Consider the following 22,020-nt stretch of genomic DNA (forward strand, 5'->3'; position numbering starts at 1 on the left):
CCATCTCGGCCCCCATGCCTGAGCCCTTTCCCCGCACCCCCCACCCCCACCCTCCTGCTTTCCTTAGCCACCAAGCACTGACTGTCCTGTCCTAAGTCCAACGTGAGTGTCAAGACCTCCTGATCAAGCCTCTGGGCAGAAGGCAGAGGGAGAAGGAAAAACCCTGGTGGTCTCTCCGTTGGTGATGGCTGGAGAGAAGCTGGAGTGGGCCTGCGTGGCCATCGGGGAATTTGGCAGGTGCCACTTTTAGAAAAGTCGCACTGCCTATTTAAAGGAAGTGAGGGGCATGACCTGTCCCCCACTAGCAACTGCTGAATGCCTGTGGCCTGTTGCTGAGGAGCTGGTGGGTCATGCTCCTAGTGGTGGAGTCCTAGCAGGTGGGTCTGGTATCTCTCCGAGAGGTTGCTGGCAGCTCTTGGCCTCCTGCCACCTTCTAGCTAACCCCTTGTGGATGGACAGCCTCATGGCTGTTTTGCCTGTTTCGCATGTCAGCTGGCTGGGATCGGGGACCTGGATCCCCCCAACCCCCTTCCCTGGAAGTGATCGCAGAACCAAGAGACACTGTTGGCAGGATGACGGGCTCTGGGATTGGGGTGCCTGGAGTTTGGCTGGGGCTGGGTGCCCAGTGGGCGGGCACAGGCCCGTTGACGTGGCTGTGGCCTAGCTGGCAGCCCCGTCCTTCCTCTCCGCTAGGCGGGCACTGGAGCTTTCTGTGCAGGGCTCCTAGGAGGAGGGGGGCAGAGGGCGGTCTGAAGAGAGGCAGGAGCAGGGTGATAACAGCTGGCTCTGGAGGGCGGGCAGGAGCTGAGGAGGAGGAGCAGGAGAGGCCCAGAGGCTTTATTTGGAGCCAGTCCTGGCAGTTGCTCAGGTGACCAGCGTGTGTCTTCGAGAGGGCGCTGCTTTCCCTGGCTGCGTGGTGCGATGATCCAGAATGTTGGAAATCACCTACGACGGGTATGGAGGGTGGGCTGGGGCAGCGGGAGGGCTCTGGAGTCCCGGCACCCAGAAAGAAATTGACGTTTCCATTTTAACTCAGACGCTCTGCAACTCCTCACACTCTCCACGGGCCGTTTTCTAGCTCTCTTTGGAAGGAGAAATGGCAGAGCCCCTGGGCTGCTTTATTACCAGCAGCCATCCCCAGATAAGCCCCACGAGCTGTCAGATCCCCGGAGGGCTGGCTGTGTTGAGTGGAATCACCTTCAGCAAGTGTTGGGCTTTGGAATTCTATCCTGCGGGTGTTATGTTTCTCCCTGCGGAGTTCTGTGCATGTTTCTGGGGGATGTCTGAGCTCCCTGGCCTTGCGGTGCTTCATGCTGAGCGCTCAGGAGCCCAAAGCCAGAGCTGGTGGGAGTGATAGGGTGTGAGGTGTGCGTGTGAGTATGTGTGGTGGGGCGAGGTGGGCGTTTTCGGGGAGCGGAACCTCTTTGGGAGAGCAAGCGCGGGATCACATGAGGGCTGTGGAAAGCTGTCCTGCAAGGTGACCTTGAAAACAAGTTTTCCCTGCACTTTGGAGCTGAGATTAGGTTCTGAGACCCAAGAACTCAGCAGTGCCTGGCAATGGAAGGGGCCAAGGGAGATGGGCTCGGGACAGACTGGCAGAGGCTGTAACGGGTGTAGTGTGGCTGACCTCTGAGAATGTTTTCAGGAAAAGCCTTTTATTAAAGGGGCTGGAACAAATACATGTCTTATCCATCCTCTCCCTCCGTCTGCACAGCCACTGCTCAACTCAGCATCCTCTGGTTTCCCCATCCCATGTCCAGCCCCCTTCAGTCCGCTCTCCACACTGGAGGGATGCTTCTAAAAGGTATGTGTGCTGCTTCCTCACCTGCTCAGACAGCTACCTGAGGATGACTTTCACATTCTTGTTGGCACTCTGGCCCCTGCCCACGCCTCCCTTTTCCTTCCAGCATCCCCACCCCTCTGCGGCCTCTGCCTCAGCCATCGTGAGCTCCTCTCCTCGGCCTCCGTGTCCTGCCTTTGTTCTCTCCTCCGGGCTGTTGTACTTGCTGTGTCTTCTGCCAGTTACCCGCAGCCTTTCTGCACCTCCTCACACTTGTCTCCCCGGCAAGTTCCTTCTGAGGCATCAGGTCTCAGCTCAGGCACTGCCTCCTCTGCAAGTCCTTCCCAGATTTCTCGTGGCACTGTGTTAGACTCTTTTCACACTGGGTCGTGAGCTAGACTGGCACATATATCCCTCCCACCAGCCAGGGAGCAACACGAGGCTGGCTTGGTATACCCAGCACAGGGACAGGTGCAGCCAGAGGCCAGGGAATGCTTAATGAATGAATGGGGACAGGCAGCTTTTCAGCATCGAGGCCAAGGTGGGATCTGAGTAGCAGGGCCCCTTACTTTTGTCACCTGAGCACAGGGCAGTGTGTCTCCCAGGTGCGTGGGGCCGCTCGTATCTTCTCTTGTGCCCCGTTATATTTAACCCTTTATGACTTTTCCCCCATTAATTCTCATTAGTAACTGGGGGCAAGGCGCTGGGGGAGGGTCCTATCATTAACACCGTTTTACAGAGATAGCAATCATAACAAATCTTTTTTTTTTTTTTTTTTTTTTTTTTTGAGACGGAGTTTCGCTCTTGTTACCCAGGCTGGAGTGCAATGGCACGATCTCGGCTCACTGCAACCTCCGCCTCCTGGGTTCAGGCAATTCTCCTGCCTCAGCCTCCTGAGTAGCTGGGATTAAAGGCACGCACCACCATGCCCAGCTAATTTTTTGTATTTTTAGTAGAGATGGGGTTTCACCATGTTGACCAGGTTGGTCTCGATCTCTCGACCTTGTGATCCACCCGCCTCGGCCTCCCAAAGTGCTGGGATTACAGGCTTGAGCCACCGCGCCCGGCAATCGTAACAAATCTTTACACAGCTCTGACCATGCCATGCCATGCTCTTTGCATACATTAACTCACTCAGTTCTCGATGAGGTAGATACAGTCATCATTCCCGTATCCCAGATTAGGAATCTCACAGAGGGCAAGTGACTTGCCCAAGCTTACACTGGTAGGAAGTGGCAGAGCTGGGATTTGAACTCAGCAGTTTGGCCACTGAGTCTGAGCTCTTAAGGAACCTGAGGCTCAGCCAGATGAAGGTACAGAAGTGGAACTCTGACCACATAGCCCGAGTCCGAGCCCAGCTGGCATTTTGCTTCCTTGCCCTGCCTCTGTTGAGTCTGGGGGTGGAAGTGGGTGTTGGGAGTGGATGTTGGGCCCTGGAGGACATAGGTGGCCTCCTGTCAGCTAAGAACACTCTGGCCTTGATTGCCACCTCTGCACCATTGCCTGGACGGCAGATCTCTTTGGATTTCTCTTGAGTTCCTTAGTTCTTCTGAAATACAAGAGGGTTTGAGAATGTTTTCTGGTTTGGTACCAAAACTGTTTTTAATGAAAATCAAGCAAACAAACAAACAATCGGTGGCCAGGCATGGTGGCTTACCCCTGTCATCCCAGCACTTTGGGAGGCTGAGGCGGGTGGATCGCTTGATCTCAAGAGTTTGAGACCAGCTTGGCCAACATGGTGAAACCCTGATTCTACCAAAAATACAAAAAAATTTAGCCGAACATGGTGGTGTGTGCCTGCAGACCCAGCTACTCGGAAGGCTGAGGTGGGAGGATCACTTGAGCCCACCTGGGAGGTGGAGGCTGCAGTAAGCCAAGATCACGTCACTGCACTCTAGCCTGGATGACAGAGTGAGACCTTGTCTCAAAACAAAAACAAACAAAAAAACCTCACCAAGCTGGGCTTGGTGGCTGACACCCGTAATCCCAGCACTTTGGGAGGCCAAGATGGGCAGATCTTGGCCTCCCAAGATCCAGTTGAGGCCAGCAGTTCGAGACCAGCCTGGCCAACATGGTGAAATCCCCTCTCTATCAAAAATACGAAAATTATCTGGCCGTGGTGGTACATGCCTGTCATCCCAGCTACTTGGGAGGCTGAGGCAGAAGAATCACTTGAACCCAGGAGGTGGAGGTTGCAGTAAGCCGAGATGGTGTCACTACACTCCAGCCTGGGTGACAGAGTGGTCTCAAAACAAAACAAAACAAAAACCCAAAACAAAAAACAAAAACAAAGCAAACCCTACCAAACTGTCTTTAATAGGGACTAAACTGGGAACAGAAGAAGGGGTCTTAGATAATCTACAAGCCCCACTTTGTGTGGTTGGGGGCCCTTTTCAGTGTCCTGCGGCACTGTAGACAGTCAGCATTGGAATCCAGGGACTCTGGCTCCGACTTGCCCCTGGATACCCAGCAAGTGAGTGGGCGATTGAATGAAGTGACCAGCTTCTGCCATGCTTGGGGCCGGGAGAACTGCTGAGTGCCAGTCTCACGGTGCCAGAAAGGCTTTCCTCTCCCGATTCAGTCCTTGTCTCTCCCATTGGAGGGCTCTTTTCCTTTCCCCATCCAAGATGTCAGTCTATACTGGACACTGAGTCTCACATTCCTGAGCTAGCAGGGATCCACTGGTGCCCTCATGGGAGGTGAGCAGGGGTCCTGGGAAGTCTGGAACCTCCACCCAGTCTCGGGTCTAGCCTGGCCCAGGTCAGCTCTCAGTGGGACTGAGAAGCTTTTTTTATTCCAGAAATGGTGATGGGGCTGTTTCTTTTCTTTCTTTCTTTTTTTTTCTTTTTTGAGACAGAGTCTTACTCTGTTGCCCAGGCTGGAGTGCAGTAGTATGATCTTGGCTCACTGCAGCCTTGGCTGCCCTGATTCAAGTGATTCTCTTGCCTCAGCCTCCTGAGTAGCTGTGATCAGAGGTGCCCACCACCACACCCGGCTAATTTTTTTTTTTTTTTTGAGACGGAGTTTTGAGACGGAGTTTCGCTCTTGTTACCCAGGCTGGAGTGCAATGGCGCGATCTCGGCTCACCGCAACCTCTGCCTCCTGGCTTCAGGCAATTCTCCTGCCTCAGCCTCCTGAGTAGCTGGGATTACAGGCACGCGCCACCATGCCCAGCTAATTTTTTGTATTTTTAGTAGAGACGGGGTTTCACCATGTTGACCAGGATGGTCTCGATCTCTCGACCTCGTGATCCACCCGCCTCGGCCTCCCAAAGTGCTGGGATTACAGGCTTGAGCCACCACGCCCGGCCCACCCGGCTAATTTTTATATTTTTAGTAGAGATGGGGTTTCACCATGTTGGCCAGGCTGGTCTCAAACTCCTGACCTCAGGTGACCCACCGGCCTCAGCCACCTGAAGTGTTGGGATTACAGGCGTGAGCCACCTCGCCCTGCCCACTTTTAATCTATCTGGAGGACTCTTCTTTTCCCTCCAAAATTTTATTTTAACAGGCATAGCATAAAGGAATGATTACCCCATTAAAAAAATTTTAAATGAGCCGGGCATGGTGGCTCATGCCTATAATTCCAGCATGTTAGGAGATTGAGGCAGGTGGATTATTTGAGGTCAGGAGTTTGAGACCAGCCTGGCCAACATGGAGAAACCCCATCTCTACTAAAAATAAAAAAATAAGCCGGATGTGCTTGCTTAAACCTGGGAGGCAGAGGTTGCAGTGAGCCAAGATTGCACCACTGCACTCCAGCATGGGTGATGGAGCAAGACTCTGTCTCAAAAAAAAATTTCTTTTTCTAAATGGATGGATAACGTTCTCTGTTTTTATCATGTACAACATGTTTCGAAGTATGTATACATTATGTTATGATTAAATCTAACTAATTAACAAATGAATGACCTCACATAGTTTCCATTTTTTCGGTGATAACGCAGAACAGCCACTCTGCATTTTCAAGAGTACAATATATTGTCATGAACTACATCCCCTTACTGTATAATGGGTCTCTTGATATTTATTCCTCCTGTCTGTAATTATGCATCCTCTGACCGAGATCTCTCATCCCCCCTAACAACCCCTGCCTCTGAAAGCAGCATTCTACTCTATTTCCATGAAATCAACTTTTTAAGATCGACATCTGAGTGAGGTTATGTGGTATTTGTCTTTCTGTGCCTGGACCTTATTTCATTTAACATAACTTACTCCAGGGGCAATGGCTGATGCCCATAATCCCAGTACTTTGAGAGCCTGAGATGGGTGGATCGCTTGAGCTCAGGACTTTGAGGCCAGCCTGGGTAACATGGCAAAACCTCGCCTATACAAAAAAAAAAAAGCACTAAAATTGCTGGGTGTGGTGGCATGGGCCTGTAGTCCCAGCTACTTGGGAGGCTAAGGTGGGAGGATGGCTTGAGCCCGGGAGGTGGAGGCTGCTGCGAGCTGAAGTTACTGCATTCCAGCCTGGGCAAAAGAACCAGACCCTATCACACACAAGAACAAAAACAAAGACAAAAGAAAACAAACAAACAAAAAAGCCACCATAACATACTCCAGGTTCATCCATCTTGCTGCAAATGGCAGGATTTTATTTATTTTTATGGCCGAAGAGTCTTCCATAGTGTATAGACACTACTTTTTTTTTTTTTTTTCTTTGAGATGGAGTCCTGCTCTGTCATCAGGCTGGAGTACAGGGGTGCAATTATGGCTCACTGTAGCCTTGAACTCCTGAGCTCAAGCAAGCCTCCTGCCTCGGCCACCTGAGTAGCTGGGAGTTAGAGGTGTGCACCACTGTGCCCAGCTTTTTTTTTTTTTTTAAAGTTTTTGTAGAGATGGGTTCTCTCTATGTTGACCAGGCTGATCTTGAACTCCTGGCCTCAAGCTATCTTCTCCGCTTGGTTTCCCAAAGTGCTGGGATTGCAGGTTTGAGCCCCCACAACCGGTTTTGTACCACAGTTAAAAAATCCATTCATCCATTGATGGACACTTGGTACCATATCTTGGCTACAGTGAAGAGTGTTGCATTAAACCTGGGAGTCCAGGTATCTCATCAACATACTGATTTCATTTCCTTTGGATATATACCCAGTCGTGGGACTGCTAGATCATAATTCTATTTTTATTTTTTTGAGGCACTTCCATACTGTTTTCCATAATGACTGCACCAATTTACATTTCCATCAACAGTGTCAAAGGGTTGCCTTTTCCCCAAGCCCTTGCCAACACATTCTGTCTGCTGGTTTATTGATGGTAGCCATTCTGACAGGTGGGAGGTGCTATTTCATTGTGGTTTTGATTTGCATTTCCATGAGGATTAGTGATGTTGAGCATTTTTTTCATATACCTGTTGGACATTTGTATATCTTCTTTTGAGAAATGCCTATTCAGGTCTTTTGCCAGTTTTATTTATTTATTTTTGCTATTGAGTTGTTTTAGTTTTTCGTATATTTTGGGTGTTAACCCCTTGTCAGATGTATAGTTTGCAAATATTTTCTCCCACTCTGTAGGTAGTGTCTTAACTCTGTTGATTGTTTCCTTTGTGTGCAGAAGTGCTTTAGTATAAAGAAATCATGTCGGCTGGGTGCAGTGGCTCATGCCTGTAATCCCAGCACTTTGGGAGGCCGAGGTGGGTGGATCACCTGAGGTCGGGGGTTCGAGACCAACCTGACCAATATGGAGAAACCCTGTCTCTACTAAAAATACGAAATTAGCTGGGCAGGGTGATGCATGCCTATAATCTCAGCTACTTGGAAGGCTGAGGCAGGAGAATCACTTGAACCTGGGAAGCAGAGGTTTCGGTGAGCCAATATCGCACCATTGCACTCCAGCCTGGGCAACAAGAGTGAAACTTTGTCTCAAAAAAAAAAAAAAAAAAAAGAAATTACATCTATTTTTGCTTTTGTTGCCTGTGCTTTTGAGCCCTTATCCAAAAATTCTTACCTAGCACAATGTCATGAAGTGTTTCCCCTATATTTTCTTCCAGCAGTTTCATAGTTTGGGGGTCTTACATTTAAGTCTTTAATTCATTTTGAGTTGATTTTTGTATGCAGTGAGAGATAAGGGTCTAATTTCATTTTTCTATATGTGGGTATCCAGTTTTCCCAACATCAATTATTGAATAGACTGTCCTTTCCCTAATGTGTGTTCTGGCACCTTTGTTAAAAATCAGTTGGCTGTAAATGTGTAGATTTATTTTGGAGCTCTCTGTTCTGTTCCATTGGTTTATTATTTGTTTTTATCCCAATACCATACTGTTTCGATTAATGTAGCTTTGTAGTATATTTTGAAATCAGGTAGTATGATCCTTTGGCTCTGTTCTTTTTGCTCAAGATTGCTTTGACAATTTGGGGTCTTTCACAGTTCCATATGAATTTTAGGCTTGTTTTTTCTATTTCTGTGAAGAATGTCATTGGTACTTTGTTAGGGATTACATTGAATCTGTAGATCACTTTGAGTAGTATGGACATTTTAACATTAATTCTTCCAATCCATGAACATGGGATCTTTTCATTTATATCTTCTTCAATTTCTTTTATTAATGTTTTATAGTTTCCATTGTAGAGATTTTTTTTTTTTTTGAGACTGAGTCTTGCTGTGTTGGCCAGGCTGGAGTGTAGTGGTGTGGTCTTGACTCAGCTGACTACAACCTCTGCTTTCTGGGTTCAAGTGCTTATCCTGCCTCAGCCCCCTGAATAGCTGAGATTACAGGTATATGCCACCACGCCTGGCTAATTTTTGTATTTTTAGTGGAGACAGTTTCACCATGTTAGCCAGGCTGGTCTTGAGCTCCTGACCTCAGGTGATCTACCCACTTCGGCTTCCCAAAGTGCTGGGATTACAGACGGGAACCACTGCACCTGGCCTTCATTGTAGAGATCTTTTATCTCCTTTATTTATTTTGTAAGAGACAGTATTTCCCTCTGTTGCCCAGGTTGGAGTACAGTGGTATGAACATAGCTCACTGCAGCTATGAATTCCTAGGCTCAAATGATCCTTCCACCTCAGCCTCCCAAGTAGAATGAGTAGACTGAGACTACAGGCATGTGCCACCACACCTGTCTATTTTTTGTTGTTGTTGTTAAAAAAAATTACAAAAAAATTTTACAGGCCAGGCATGGTGGCTCAAGCCTGTAATCCCAGCACTTTGGGAGGCTGAGGCGGGTGGATCACTAGGTCAAGAGATCGAGATCATTCTGGTCAACATGGTGAAACCCCATCTCTACTAAAAATACAAAACATTAGCTGGGCATGGTGGTGAGTGAGTGCCTGTAATCCCAGCTACTCAGGAGGTTGAGGCAGGAGTATTGCCTGAACCCAGGAGGCGGAGGTTGTGGTGAGCCGAGATCGCGCCATTGCACTCCAGCCTGGGTAACAAGAGTGAAACTCCGCCTCAAAAAAAAAAATTTTTTTTTACTTTTTATTTACCCATGTGCACACTGAAGATTTGTTTTTTTAAGAGATAAGAGTCTTGCTATGTTGCCCAGGCTGGTCTGAAAAGCTTGGACTCAAGCAATCCTCCCACCTCAGCCTCCTGAGTAGCTGGAATTACAGGCATGAGCCACCACTCCTGGCTTTTAACCTCCTTGGTTAAATTTATTCTCAGGTATTTTATTTTTTTGGTAGCTATTGTAAATGGGATGGCTTTCCAGATTTCTTTTTCAGATAGTTTGCTATTAGTATATAGGAAGACTACTGACTTTTGTATATTGATTTTGTATCCTGCAACTTTACTGAATTTATTATTCCTACCAGTTTTTTTTTCCTATTAGTTTTAGTGGAGTCTTTAGGGTTTTCTATATATAGGATTATGACATCTGCAAACAGGGACAATTTGACTTCCTTCTTTCCAATTTGGATGCCCTTCATTTCTCTCTTGCCTAATTGCTCTGGCTAGGACTTCCAGTACTATGTTGGATATAATTGGTGAAAGTGGGCATCTTTGATTTATTCCAGATCTCACATGAAAAGGTTTCAACTTTTCCCTGTTCAGTGGAGGACTCTTCTTCATCCTTCAAAACCCAGCTCAGCTCTCATTTTCCCTTTGAGTCCTCATCTTGCCTGTCCCTAGAGTTAATGATGCTTCCTCAGGATGTGGTACACACTTCACTTGTTCCCTCCACAGGTACTCACTGTACTGGGGGATTAACATGTAACAGGTGCTGGGTGTGCAGTGGACTGCAATGCAGCCTGTCTCCTGGGGCGGGCAGCTAGTGCAGGAGAGATAGGGAGAAGGTATTCAAATCAACACTGATGAAAATCTGTAGTAAGTGCTGTGAATAGTAGTAGTGAGAGGAAATGCCATACAAGTGCTAGCTGTATGCCATGCCTGCATTAACTCATTTATTCCTTTTAACAACTCTGTGAAGTAGCTAATTGTGCCTGTATTAAAGATGAAATGGAAACAGACAGGTTAAGTAATTTGCCTGAGATCACACAGCTAGTAAGTAGCATTGCTGTTATTAAATTGAGATGGTCTGGAGAACAAGGAACTGTGAGAGAATGATAAGGGGGTCGAGGGAGAGCTCTCTGGGCGGATGACAGCTGAGCAGAAACCTAGCAGCTGAGAAGGCAGCCTGGGGAAGATCTAGGGGAAGAGCATTCCAGCCAAGGGGACAGTATCTATTTGCAGGCTCCAAGGTTGGGGCGAACTTGGTGTATCTGAGCAGCTGAATAGGGACCCAGCAGCCCCTGCTGCTCACTCCTCACTCCACTTGGAGTGGAGGGAGCAAAAGGAACAGCTGGCAGAGGCTGAGGGGAGGCTACCAGGACCTGCAGGCTGGGGGTCCAGGCCTTGCAGGCTGAGTTTGGGCTTTCAAGCGCTGTGAGTCGTGTTGTCCTGCCTACCTGTGAGAGCCATGAGCACTCCTTGGTCCCCAGGATTAGTGCCAAGGTATACAGTCCCTGCACGCTGGGCTCAGTGACCCAGGAAAACACATCATCATGGTTCCTCTTGTCTATGCGGCCAGCAACTTGAAGGTCTCAGCTGCCTCCCCATTCACCCCAACTCCTCACAACAGGGAATGGATGAAAGGCTCAGCCCCCAGGACAGATGGGGCACAGAGAAGTGAGATGATGTGCCTGGGTTCACATAGCTGGCAAGAGACTCAGAGCTCCCATCTGCTAGACTGGGTCCCCCTTTACAGCCCCTGTCTTGGCTGGGGGGGTATCTGGAACTTCTGTGCTCCCAGAAAGTGGCCTCACTGTTACACGTGGGCCCACTCCATCCCAGCCTCCTCTGCCCACCCTCGCACACTGACAGTGTAGATTCAGGGTCCCAGGCTGAGCTGACCCCACCCCACACACCTCAGGGTCGAGGGAGGCTGCCCACTGCCCCTCACCTGTGTCTGGGCTGGAGTGGGGCCAAGCTGGCATCCTGGGAGCCTTCGGAGAGCTGCTCATCGCTCGGCCAGACAACCAAAAGGGGCCTGCCTTAGAGGCACTAACTCACCTCACCTCTGCGGGCATCAGTTTCCTCATATGAACCAGGTCTCTCCCTGCAGGTCATGCCAAATTGTTGACAGGATTAGAGATGTTGAAAATGTAGAACTTGGCCCGTAATTGGCCATGGTGAATATCTGTTCCTTTTTTGTGTGTGTGTGAACTTCAGTTTTCTCAGTGGTTCAATGGCAGGGTCAGTTGGCCAGATGAGATAGTGAAAGCGAACTTTTCTGTTGAGGACCTACTAAGTGTCAGGCATATTTAAACTTCCCGACAGCTTTGTAAGGCTGCTGGTATTTATCTGGCTTTACAGATTAGAAAACCAAGGCTCTGGTATGAAGCCACTTTGGTCTAGTTGGAGAATTCAAAGCCTTGTCTGACCTCAAGCTCCAGCTGGGCAGGGGCCCTCGGTGCTGTGGCTTTTCTCCTTGTCCTGGGCTGACCTGGCCGAGCCAAGGAACTGACACCTCTGCCTTATGCCTGCTCTGTCCTGTGGCTCCAGGGACAGATGGTGCTGCTGGCTGGGTCCTCTGCCAGCTCCCTGGCTGCAGGCCTGTGTGCTCCTGCCATTCCCAGGGGCAGCTTTGCAAGTAGGAGGTGACATTTGGGCAGTGATGGTCTGGGGCAAGCCAGAGTCTGACACTTTGGGGACACAGGGATGAGCCAGACTAGACCTGTCCTCAGATGCCCTCAGCTTGATGGAGAGTCAGAGAGAGCCAGGATGTGACAGAGGGAAGCACCATGATAGCTCCTCACCAGCCCAGTGGTCAGGGTGGGCTCCCTGGAGGAGGTGATGGGTTAGGTTGGCCCTAAAAGCTTTTCTGGGTTAAGAAGCATGATCTAGGCAGAGGCACCTGTGTGTGAGAGGTGTGAAGGAGCCAGGTCCACAGAGGAATGAGGAGGGAATTAAGGGCACCCTCCCTGACCCCTTTGTCCATGTAATATGTATATCCTGCCTAGGGCTTCTTCCGTAGTAATAATTCGTCATCAGCAAATGATGCATTAACTAATTGATGTCAGTGGATATGAATTATTAAGCATCTGTTTTTGTTTTCTCCAGACAAGGGCTTGCTCTGTTGTGCAGGTTGGAGTGCAGTGGTGTGATCATAGCTCACTGCAGCCTTGAGCTCCTGGGCTTAAGTGATCTTCCTGCTGTAGTTTGTCGTCTCAGCCTCTCAAGTAACTGGTACGACAGACATACACCTGACCTAGCGACCAAAAGAACAACGTGTCAACTACGCTTGGCTAATTTTTTTTTTTTTTTTTTGAGACAGAGTCTCACTCTGTTGCCCAGGCTGGAGTGCAGTGGTGTGATCTTGGCTCACTGCAACCTCTGCCTCTTGGGTGCAAGCAATTCTCCTTCCTCATCTTCCCGAGTAACTGGGATTATAGGCGCCTGCCACCATGCCTGGCTAATTTTTGTATTTTAAAGAGATAGGGTTTCATCATGTTAACCAGGCTGGTCTCAAACTCCTGACCTCAGGCAATCTGCCCACCTCGGCCTCCCAAAGTGCTGGGATTACAGGCGTGAGCCACCATGCCTGGCTACTCAGCTAATTAAAAAAATTTTTTTTCTTCTAAAGATGGGGTTTTGTCATGTTGCCCAGGCTGGTCCTGAACTCCTGGCCTCAAGTGATCCTTCTACCTTGGCCTCTGAAAGTGCTGGGATTATAGCCAGGTGCACCTGGCTTAAGCATCTTTTGGAGAGGCAGCCCAGTGAATAGAAAGAGCTTTGGGGCTGGGTGCAGTGGCTTATGCCTATAATCCCAGCACCTTGGGAGGCTGAGGCGGGTGGATCATGAGGTCAGAAGTCCGAGACCAGCCTGGACAAGATGGTGAAACCCCGTCTCTACTAAAAATACAAAAAGTAGCCAGATGCGATGGCAGGTGCCTGTAATCCCAGCTACTTCGGAGGCTGAGGCAGGAGAATTGCTTGAATCTGGGTGGCAGAGGTTGCAGTGAGCCAAGATTGCTCCACTGCACTCCAGCCTCGGTGATAGAATGAGACTTTGTCTCAGGAAAAAAAAAAAAAAAAAAAAAAAGAGCAAGCTTTGGTATTGAGAAAAGCAAAATCTCAGCTCCATCGCTCACTAGCAGAGTGCCCTTTTATAACCCAAGCCTCAGTGCCCTTTTATGTGCAGGAGGAATAATTGCCCCTCACAGGGTTTTGGTGAGGATGAACGATATTTTGGATACAAAGCAATTTTATATAATGTATAGAAAGGCCTGAAACTTAGTACGTGCTTAGTAAGGGTGCACTAGGATTCCAGAGACACATGAGACACAGCCCCTGTCCTTAAGGAGTTTCTTATTACCATATGTGTGTATTATTTTACAGTCTAGAAAACTCCACAGGCCAGGTGAAGTGGCTCATTCCTATAGTCCCAGCACTTTGGGAGGCCGAGGCAGGAGGATCCCTTGAGCCCAGGAGTTCCCAACCATCCTGGGCAACACAGACTTTGTCTTACTAAAAATGAAATTTAAAAAATTAGGCTTGGTGTGGAGGCTGATGCCTGTAATCCCAGCACTTTGTGCGTGGAGGCTCGTGCCAGTAATCCCAGCTACTTGGGAGGCTGAGGCAGGAGAATCGGTTAAACCTGGGAGACAGAGGTGGCAGTGAGCCGAGACTGTTCCACTGTACTCCAGCCTGGGCAACAAAGCGAGACTCCATCTCAAGAAAAAAAAAGTAGCCAGGTGTGGTGGTGCGTGCCTGTAGTCTCGGCTACTCGGCTACTCAAGGGGCTGAGGTGGGAGGATTGCTTGAGCCTGGGAGGTAGAGGCTGGAGTGAGCCATGATGCCACCACTGCACTCCAGCCTGGGTGACAGAGCAAGACCCTGTCTCCAAAAGAAAAAAGGAAAAAAAGAGAAAGCTGTGTGCAGTCTTATCTCGTCTGTTATTCAGAAGCGTGGTGGGTTGGCGCTTGGCTAACAGCACCTGGGCTGTGGCCCAGAGAGGACCATAGTAGGTTGCTTGCTGGGGTGGGGAATTTCAGGTCTCTCCACTCCTTATTGTCCTCTGCAATAGGCTGTGATCTGCCCCTGGGGGTGTGGCCCTGCCCAGGTGTGGCCCTGTCCCAGACCTGGACTGGGTCAGAGGTCGGAAGGGGAGTGGCCCTGGTATTTCCCTTAAGCAGCCTCTGGTTTCCAGCTCCACACCTGGGCTGAGCTGAAGCAGGTGGGTCTGAGTTTTCTTTTGATCCTTTAGGGAGGGCGTGGAGGGACCCAACTGCTCTTTTTCTTCTCCAGGGATATAGCCCTGGAGTGGTGGGAGGGTCTGAAGCCGGAAGACTCTGGCTGGTTCTTGACCGCCTCTCTTCCCCAGCTTCAGCTTCCTCATTCGTAACACAGGGATGTGGGGGGTGGTAATGGGCCCTCTCACTGGAGCCTGCTTCATGCCAGGTAGCGTAATGCCATGGCAGGCATTACAGAGAAAGCGTGTGAAGAGATCAGATCTGTAGGTGTGCCTACGGGCTTTGAGAGCAGGGCGAACATGGGACAGGAAGGGGCCCAAGCATTAAATGACTTTGCGGGCAGGGGAGGACCCCTTTCTGAAGAGAGCCCGAGGGGAAAAGCACAGCCCTGCATCTCAGCACCCTCTTCCCCCAACACCACCCCAGGCCCTCCCAGGTCTCTGAGTTTACTTGGTCCTCACCCTCCCCTCGCTTTTGATGACTGAATTAGAGCTTCCAGGCAGCAAGGCAAGGAGAAGGTGTGTCTGTGCAGACTGGTCGTCGGCTGGGCAAACAGGAAGGCAAGCCCTCTGGATGGGGAGTGGAGGCAGTGATACCGTTTACCTGGCAGATCCTGCTGCCCAGGTGGAATCCTGAGGTCAGAAGCCACTTCTCCAGTGAGCTCTTTTCCCACAGGCTCTATTGCACAGAAGGTAGGAGTTCGGGAGGCAACTGAGACAGGGTGTCCAAAGTCCCAGCCTGTGTATCAGGAGTCTCAGTTGTTGGGTGACCTGATCTCTCTCCAGCCAACATCCTCTCTGCTGCACTCCTGCTAGGCTCTGGAGTCAGAAGGACCCAGGTCCAATCTCCTCTTTGCTTTTACTGGCCAGGAGTGCATGGGTGGCCCTTTCCTTGTTCCCTGTCCATTTCCTTTGTCTCATCTGTAAAATAAGGAATGAGGTTTCCTGCTTCAGAGTGAGAATTAAAGAGCCCGCAAGAACGAGACCTTGCATACAGTAGGTGCATGATCAATAGCAGTCATAGATTTCCGGAAAGGGATCTTTGAGCTTCTGCGAAGGCAATTCTTGGACAACCCTGTCCTGTAGAAAGCTCTTTGTTTCAGTGGGCTCCCTCCTACAGGATCTGTCCCAGGACCAGATGAACAAACCAGCTCTAGTCTCTCCTGTTACCTTGTTTCTTTGCTCCTTTTCCCACACAAAGTTTGGAAAGAGTGTTCTCTGTTCCCACTGCACGACCTCTCATCCTTTTCCTGATTCACTCTAACTGGACTATTCTCTTCCCCTTCCCTCCCTCCTTCCTTCCTGTCAAAAATCGGTGATAGCTTGTTTCCCCATCTGCCTTGACTCAGAGCTCATGCACCAGCAGGGCCCCCTTCCCTCTGGAGACCCAGACTCTCCTGGGGTCCTCCCACCTTACTGATTGCTTCCTCACAGTCTCCTTTGCAGCCCTCTAAAGAGGCGCAGTGGCTCACACCTGTAATCCCAGCACTTTGGGAGGCTGAGGTGGGTGGATCACTTGAGGTCAAGAGTTCAAGACCAGCCTGACCAACATGGTGAAACCCCATCTCTACTAAAAATACAAAAATTAGCCAGGCATGCACACGCCTGTAATCCCAACTACTTGGGTGGCTGAGGCACGAGAATTGCTTGAGCCCAGGAGGTGGAGATTGCAGTGAGCCAATATTGCACCACAGCACTCTAGCCTGGGTGACAGAGCAGGACTGTCTCAAAAAAAAAAAAAAAAAAAAAAAGCTGAATGTGAATGTCTCTGTCAAACCATCTCCGTGGATGATGTCTGTTCTAGTTACTGTGGCTGGGTAACAACCTTAGTAGCTTAAAGCAACAACTGTTTTATTATATCTTCTGATTTTGTGGGTCAGGAATTCTGGCAGGGCTGGGTTGGGTGGTTCTTCTGCTCTATGTGGCATTGATGGGGCCTGCTTGGTGGCACTTAGCTGGTGGATGGGCTGAACTGGGGGCTCCATGATCGCTTCACTGGCACCTCGGTGGGGATGGCTGGAAGGTTGGGCTTAGCTAGGACTGTCATTTGGAGCACCCACGTGTGGCCTTTTCAATATGATGGTCTTGGGATAGTTAGATTTCCTACTTGGCAGCTGGTTCCACCAGAGCAAGAGTTCTAAGAGGCCTGGGGGGAAGCTGCAAGGTGTGTCGTGTTCTAGTCTCAGAGTCACTGTTAAAATGTCACTAAAAGTGACTCAGATTCAAGAGTAGGAGGAGTAGCAAAAAATGGGCAACCTTCTTTCATTTACCACAAGGTCTCAAAATCCTGTGGATCTTAAATACCCATCTATGTTAGTGTCTCCAGGTGTAGTCTCTTCTCCAGTGAGCTCCGGGCCTTAGTTCCTTGGTTTCCCTCTTTATATATATATATTTTTGAGACGGAGTCTGGCCCTGTTGCCCAGGCTGGAGTGCAATGGCATGATCTTGGCTCACTGCAACCTGTGCCTCCTGGGTTCAAGCGATTCTCCTGCCTCAGCCTCTGAGTAGCTGGGATCACAGTCATGTGCCACCACGCCTGGCTAATTTTATATTTTTAGTAGAGACGGGGTTTCACCATGTTGGCCAGGCTGGTCTTGAACTCCAGGCCTCAGGTGATCTGCCCGCCTCAGCCTCCCAAAGTGCTGAGATTACAGGTGTGAGCCACTGTGTCCCATGTTTTTTTCCTAATCTTTAACCTTCCCACCACCTCCCATCATCCCCTAGTGGCTCGAAAGCCCTCCCTCTACACTGCCCACAGCGCAGCGGTAGCTGCCACGTCCCCTGACCACCCGCTCCAACCCGTACCACCCTGTCCCTTCTCACACACCTGGAATCCTTCAGGAAGTCCTGTTGCCTCTACCTCCTAAATACATCCTGGCTCCACCTCTCTGCCCAGCCAGCCCTCTCCCCTGACTGCAGTGGCACGCTGAGGAGTCTGCTTGCTGCTTCTCTCCATCCTCAAGTTCACCTCCACACTGAAGCAAAGTGATCTTACAATGCAGGCCAGACCACCTCCCTCCCCTGCGGCCTCCAGTTCTTCTCCTCACACTTGAAGTAAAATCCAAGCTCCACTGGAACCTACAAGACCTTAGGGGGCCGGGCGCGGTGGCTCAAGCCTGTAATCCCAGCACTTTGGGAGGCCGAGGCGGGTGGATCACAAGGTCAAGAGATCGAGACCATCCTGGTCAACATGGTGAAACCCCGTCTCTACTAAAAATACAAAAAATTAGCTGGGCATGGTGGCACGTGCCTGTAATCCCAGCTACTCAAGAGGCTGAGGCAGGAGAATTGCCTGAACCCAGGAGGCGGAGGTTGCGGTGAGCCGAGATCGCGCCATTGCACTCCAGCCTGGGTAACAAGAGCGAAACTCCATCTCAAAAAAAAAAAGACCTTAGGGGATAGGGGCCCTGTCTGCTCTCTGTATTTCTTAGATGATTCTCTCCCAACACCTCCCGTTCTTCCTCTGACCACCAAGCTGGTCCCGCGCTTCCTTGGGATCTTTGCACCCTCTGTTCTCCTGTCTGCAAGCCTGTCTTGTGCAACTGCTCCTTCTCCTCATTCCTTCAGATCCTAGCCAGGAAGTCTCCTTGATTACACAGCTAAATAAGCCCCTGCTGTCCACCCCCTTCTCTCTGTCTGTCACATCCCGTTTTTTCTTTCTCATAGCACTTTTCACTCTTTTGTTTAATTGCCTGTTCATGTGAGAAGACACAGCCCCTTTATCTTTTATTTTTGAGATGGAGTTTCACTCTTCTTGCCCAGGCTGGAGTGCAGTAGTGCGATCTCAGCTCACTGCAACCTCCGCCTCCCGAGTTCAAGCGATTCTCCTGCCTCAGCCTCTCAAGTAGCTGGTATTATAGGTATGCACCACCATGCCCAGCTAATTTTGTATTTTAGGTAGAGATGGGGTTTTTCCACGTTGGTCAGGCTGGTCTCGAACTCCCGACCTCAGGTGATTCGCCTGTCTTGGCCTCTCAAAGTGCTGGGATTACAGGCATGAGCAACTGCACCCAGCCCCCAGCACCTTTATCTTTTGGCCAAGGCTGGGGGTCCCAGCGTGAACGGAACCTCCTGGGAGTTGTTAATTTCTTATTTTTATTTAAGTATTTATTTATTTTTAAAGACAGGGCCTCACTCTATTGCCCAGCCTGGAGAGCAGTGATGTGATCATAGCTCACCATAACCTCAAACTCCTGGGCTCAAGTGATCCTCCCACCTCAGCCTCCCCAGTAGCTGGGGTGTGGCTAGAAACTTTTTTTTTTTTTTTTTTTTTTTTTTTTTACCAGAGTGAGCAAGATGGCGAGACCCTATCTCTGCAAAAAATGAAAAATCAAAATTAGCTGGGCATGGTGGCACCCATCTGTGGTCCCAGCAATTTGGGATGCTGAGGTAGGAGGATTACTTGAGCCTGGGAGGTCAAGGCTGCAGTGAACTATGATTGCACCACTGCACTACAGCCTGGGCAATAGACAGAGCAACACTCTGTCTCCAAAAAGAGAAAACAACTTTTTTTTTTGGTAGAGATGGGATCTTGCTCTGTTGCCCAAGTAGGTCTCAAACTCCTGGCTTCAAGCAATCCTCCTGTCTCAGCCTCCCAAAGAGCTGGGATTACAGGTGTGAGCCACTGTGTCTGACAGTGGGAGTTTTTAAAAAGATCAATGTTGATTCCCAGCCAGAATCCGCCCCTTCCTAACCTTGTCCACCCCTTTGAGGTCTTGGTTTTACATTTTACTAGGCTTCTTTCTGTCCTCTGATCTAGCCAGCCCATGGATTTGCAGCCAGAGGCCTGACGCCCAGGCCACACGCAGCCTGGCCCCCTCACTGTCCCTCCGACAGCTTGGTTGTCATCCTGAGTCACTCCTTGTTCCCTGATTCACAGTATTGGGCCTCATGCTGCCTGCCAAGTCTCAGCCTTGGGCTGTCTCCTCCCTGCCATTCAGTCATTCTGCCACCTGCCTCACCCCTCATCACAAGTGAAGACTTCAACAGCCACAGGGTGCCCATTTGCTTACAGCAGGAATTGACATTGTTGAGTTTGTGGACAGATGAAATAATAAGGCTGTTTTCCCATAAACAGCTATTAAGCTAGAGCCACCCCAGCATGCATACAACTTAAAAAAGTGATAGCAACAGAAAACCTTAAATGCAGGTTGACAGAATGAGTCTTTTTCATTTTCATCTGCTTGGTTTTAAGTTTATATGTTACAACCTTGCAAGGGGCCATCCACGACCAGGTGTGTCTTCAGGTAAGCCATTTGATCACATGTTGAATGGATCAGGTACAAGTGGTACCTAGCTGGAGTCAGCTCTTACACTGAGCCCTTACAATGTTCTGGGTCTATGCAAATGCAAAATATGTAAAATATGTCCATTCCTAACCCAGTGGTCTGCTCCTGTGTGCCCGGCGTGCCTTGTACTCGGTGAACCCAAGCTGGTTTCTAGTGATCATTGCCTTCTATTCCAATAATCCATTTCCCTTGTGAGATGTCTTGAGCCTCTTGGGGGTCTGCGAAATGCAAAGGCTTCCCAGCAGCTGTGGAGTCAGTCTGGTTAGATCGTGTGTGGACGTCTGTGGGAGGCCTCATGGAGTGCCACAGACTCTTACCATTCAACATCTTGATTCTCAGTTGAAATGAACCGTGAACCAATGAACTCTGTCTTGGTAGAGAGAGGATGTGTTCAACTGGCAGTGCCAGGAGGGAAAGCAAGTGCCATTGGCATGGCCCAGGGCTGAAAGGCTCCACCTGACCCCGTCAGTGCAAAGGCCACCTGGCCCGTCACAGCACTTACCCTTGGGGCCTGTGTAGGCCCTTCCTCACTAGAATGGTTTCCTGGGTCTTTCTACACCTTGGCTTTTTTTTTTTTTCGAGATGGAGTCTCGCTCTGCGGCCCAGGCTGGAGTGCAATGGTGTCATCTCAGCTCACTGTAACCTCTGTCTACCGGGTTCAGGCAATTCTCCTGCCTCAGCCTCCTGAGTAGCTGGGATTACAGGTGCCTGCCACCACGCCTTAACTCTGAAGGAGGCATATGAATCAGCTAAATGAATCAGGCCCAGGCTGGAGTGCAGCAGTGCCATCTCAGATCACTGCAAACTCCACCTCCCAGCTTTAAGCGATTGTCCTGCCTCAGCCTCCCGAGCAGCTGGGATCACAAGCATGAGCCAACATGCCCGGCTAATTTTTGTATTTTTAGTAGAGACAGGGTTTCTCCACATTGGCCAGGCTGGTGTCGAACTCCTGACCTTAGGTGACCCACCTGCGTCAGCCTCCCAAAGTGCTGGGATTACAGGCCTGCCTTGGCTTTTTAACAACATGAAGGGTTGCAGTTTTGGGCACTTTTTCTGAGTCAGATCCTGTTCTAAGCACTTTATGTGTATATTCTCATTGAATCCTAACTATGATGCTCTCTCTCTCTCTTTTTTTTAAGAGACAGGGTCTCACTCTGTCATCCAGGCTGGGTAACTATGATATTTTTATTCCCATTTTACAGATGTGGACGCTGAGGTTCAGAATGGCTCAGGTAAATGGCTTAGGGTTATCTAGCCAGACAGTTGGAAACCCTTGGGCTGCTGCCCTCTTTGCCAGCCCCCATGCCTTCCTGGTTTTTTTTCTTTCTTCTCTCTTTCTCTTGACCCTTCTCATTATTTCAGTAAACCTTCTTGTAGGCTCAAATTCCTCTGAGACAGTGTTGGAAAATCCGGGGATGGGATTGGAATTGGGATGGGTCTGACAGGGCTACTTCGCAGCCAGAGAGCTTGAGGCTGAAGGCGGCACGTGGAGTGTGGATGGTGCCCTGCAGAGAGTTGCTGGCACACCTGCTGAGTCAGCCATCTCTGCCAAAGACTAGGCTACGCTCAGCTCTGGACCTCCTGATGCCCGGATTTGGCAGCTTGGGCCTTAGAAGCAGCCCCACTGCTCCGTGTTCCTCTGCTAAGCCTTGTTCTGAGGCTTTCTCTGAAATACGTGAAGTTTAAGGGAATGCATTCAGTGAGCAGAATCACAGCTCCTCTCCCACCGCTCTGCTCTGCTTAAGAATGTTTTCTTGAACTCTCCTGGGAAAACGAAGGCGTTCTTGAGTTGTGCAAGGGGAGGCTGGGTAAGGTGGGAAGGGAGAGAGCCAGAGCGTAACAGGCCTGGGCCTGGGCAGGCAGGAGGGCCCTGGGAACCATCTGGGGCCTTGTGGGAGTGCTGGGATTACAGGTATGAGTCACCACACCCAAAAAAATGGTTGGGTGCGGTGACTCATACCTGTAATCCCAGCACTTTGGGGAGGGGCTGCCGGAGGGGCTGGGAGAAGGGGCCCCACTTTCTGGGGAGCAAGAGGACATCATCCCCCAGCAGAAGGGGCCTGCAGGACCCTGGAGCAGCTGCTGGCCCTTCAAAGCCCACTGGGCTGCTGGCTTCCTGGGGCAGGGCGTCCTGGCTGCAGCCAGAATTTCGCCAGGCGGGTGCAGCTCAGGCAGGAGGAACATACGCCGTGCGGGGAGGTCGGAGGGGCCTCTCCTCCCTGCCTGCTGGCCTCTCTTCCATCTTGCTCTGTTCCCTGCCAGCCTCTATTTTTCTCTCGCTCTGACCTCTGCATTGTTCCCTCCCTCCTGTCTCTGCC

General features: G+C 50.0%; 1 protein-coding gene across 4 annotated transcripts in view; it reads left to right on the top strand.

Annotated features, from left to right (window-relative positions):
* Positions 1–692: 692 nt before the first annotated feature.
* ACOT11 (acyl-CoA thioesterase 11) overlaps positions 693–22,020 on the top strand; it is a 60,819-nt gene continuing 39,491 nt past the window's right edge. The window contains exons 1-2 of one of the 4 annotated variants that reach the window (XM_039473561.2): positions 693–954; positions 1,715–1,804. Coding sequence is in view for 2 of the 4 variants with exons in the window: in XM_003921521.3 (XP_003921570.1) it covers positions 922–954 (33 nt within the window). In the remaining 2 variants the exon portion in view is untranslated. Of the gene's footprint in view, positions 955–1,714; positions 1,805–5,419; positions 14,400–20,910; positions 20,935–22,020 lie in introns of those variants that run through there. The other 3 variants (XM_003921521.3, XM_010348654.3, XM_074380872.1) reach the window with 3 other exon arrangements.

The sequence above is a fragment of the Saimiri boliviensis genome, chromosome 11 (genome assembly GCF_048565385.1).
Source record: "Saimiri boliviensis isolate mSaiBol1 chromosome 11, mSaiBol1.pri, whole genome shotgun sequence".
Classification (NCBI taxonomy): domain Eukaryota; kingdom Metazoa; phylum Chordata; class Mammalia; order Primates; family Cebidae; genus Saimiri; species Saimiri boliviensis.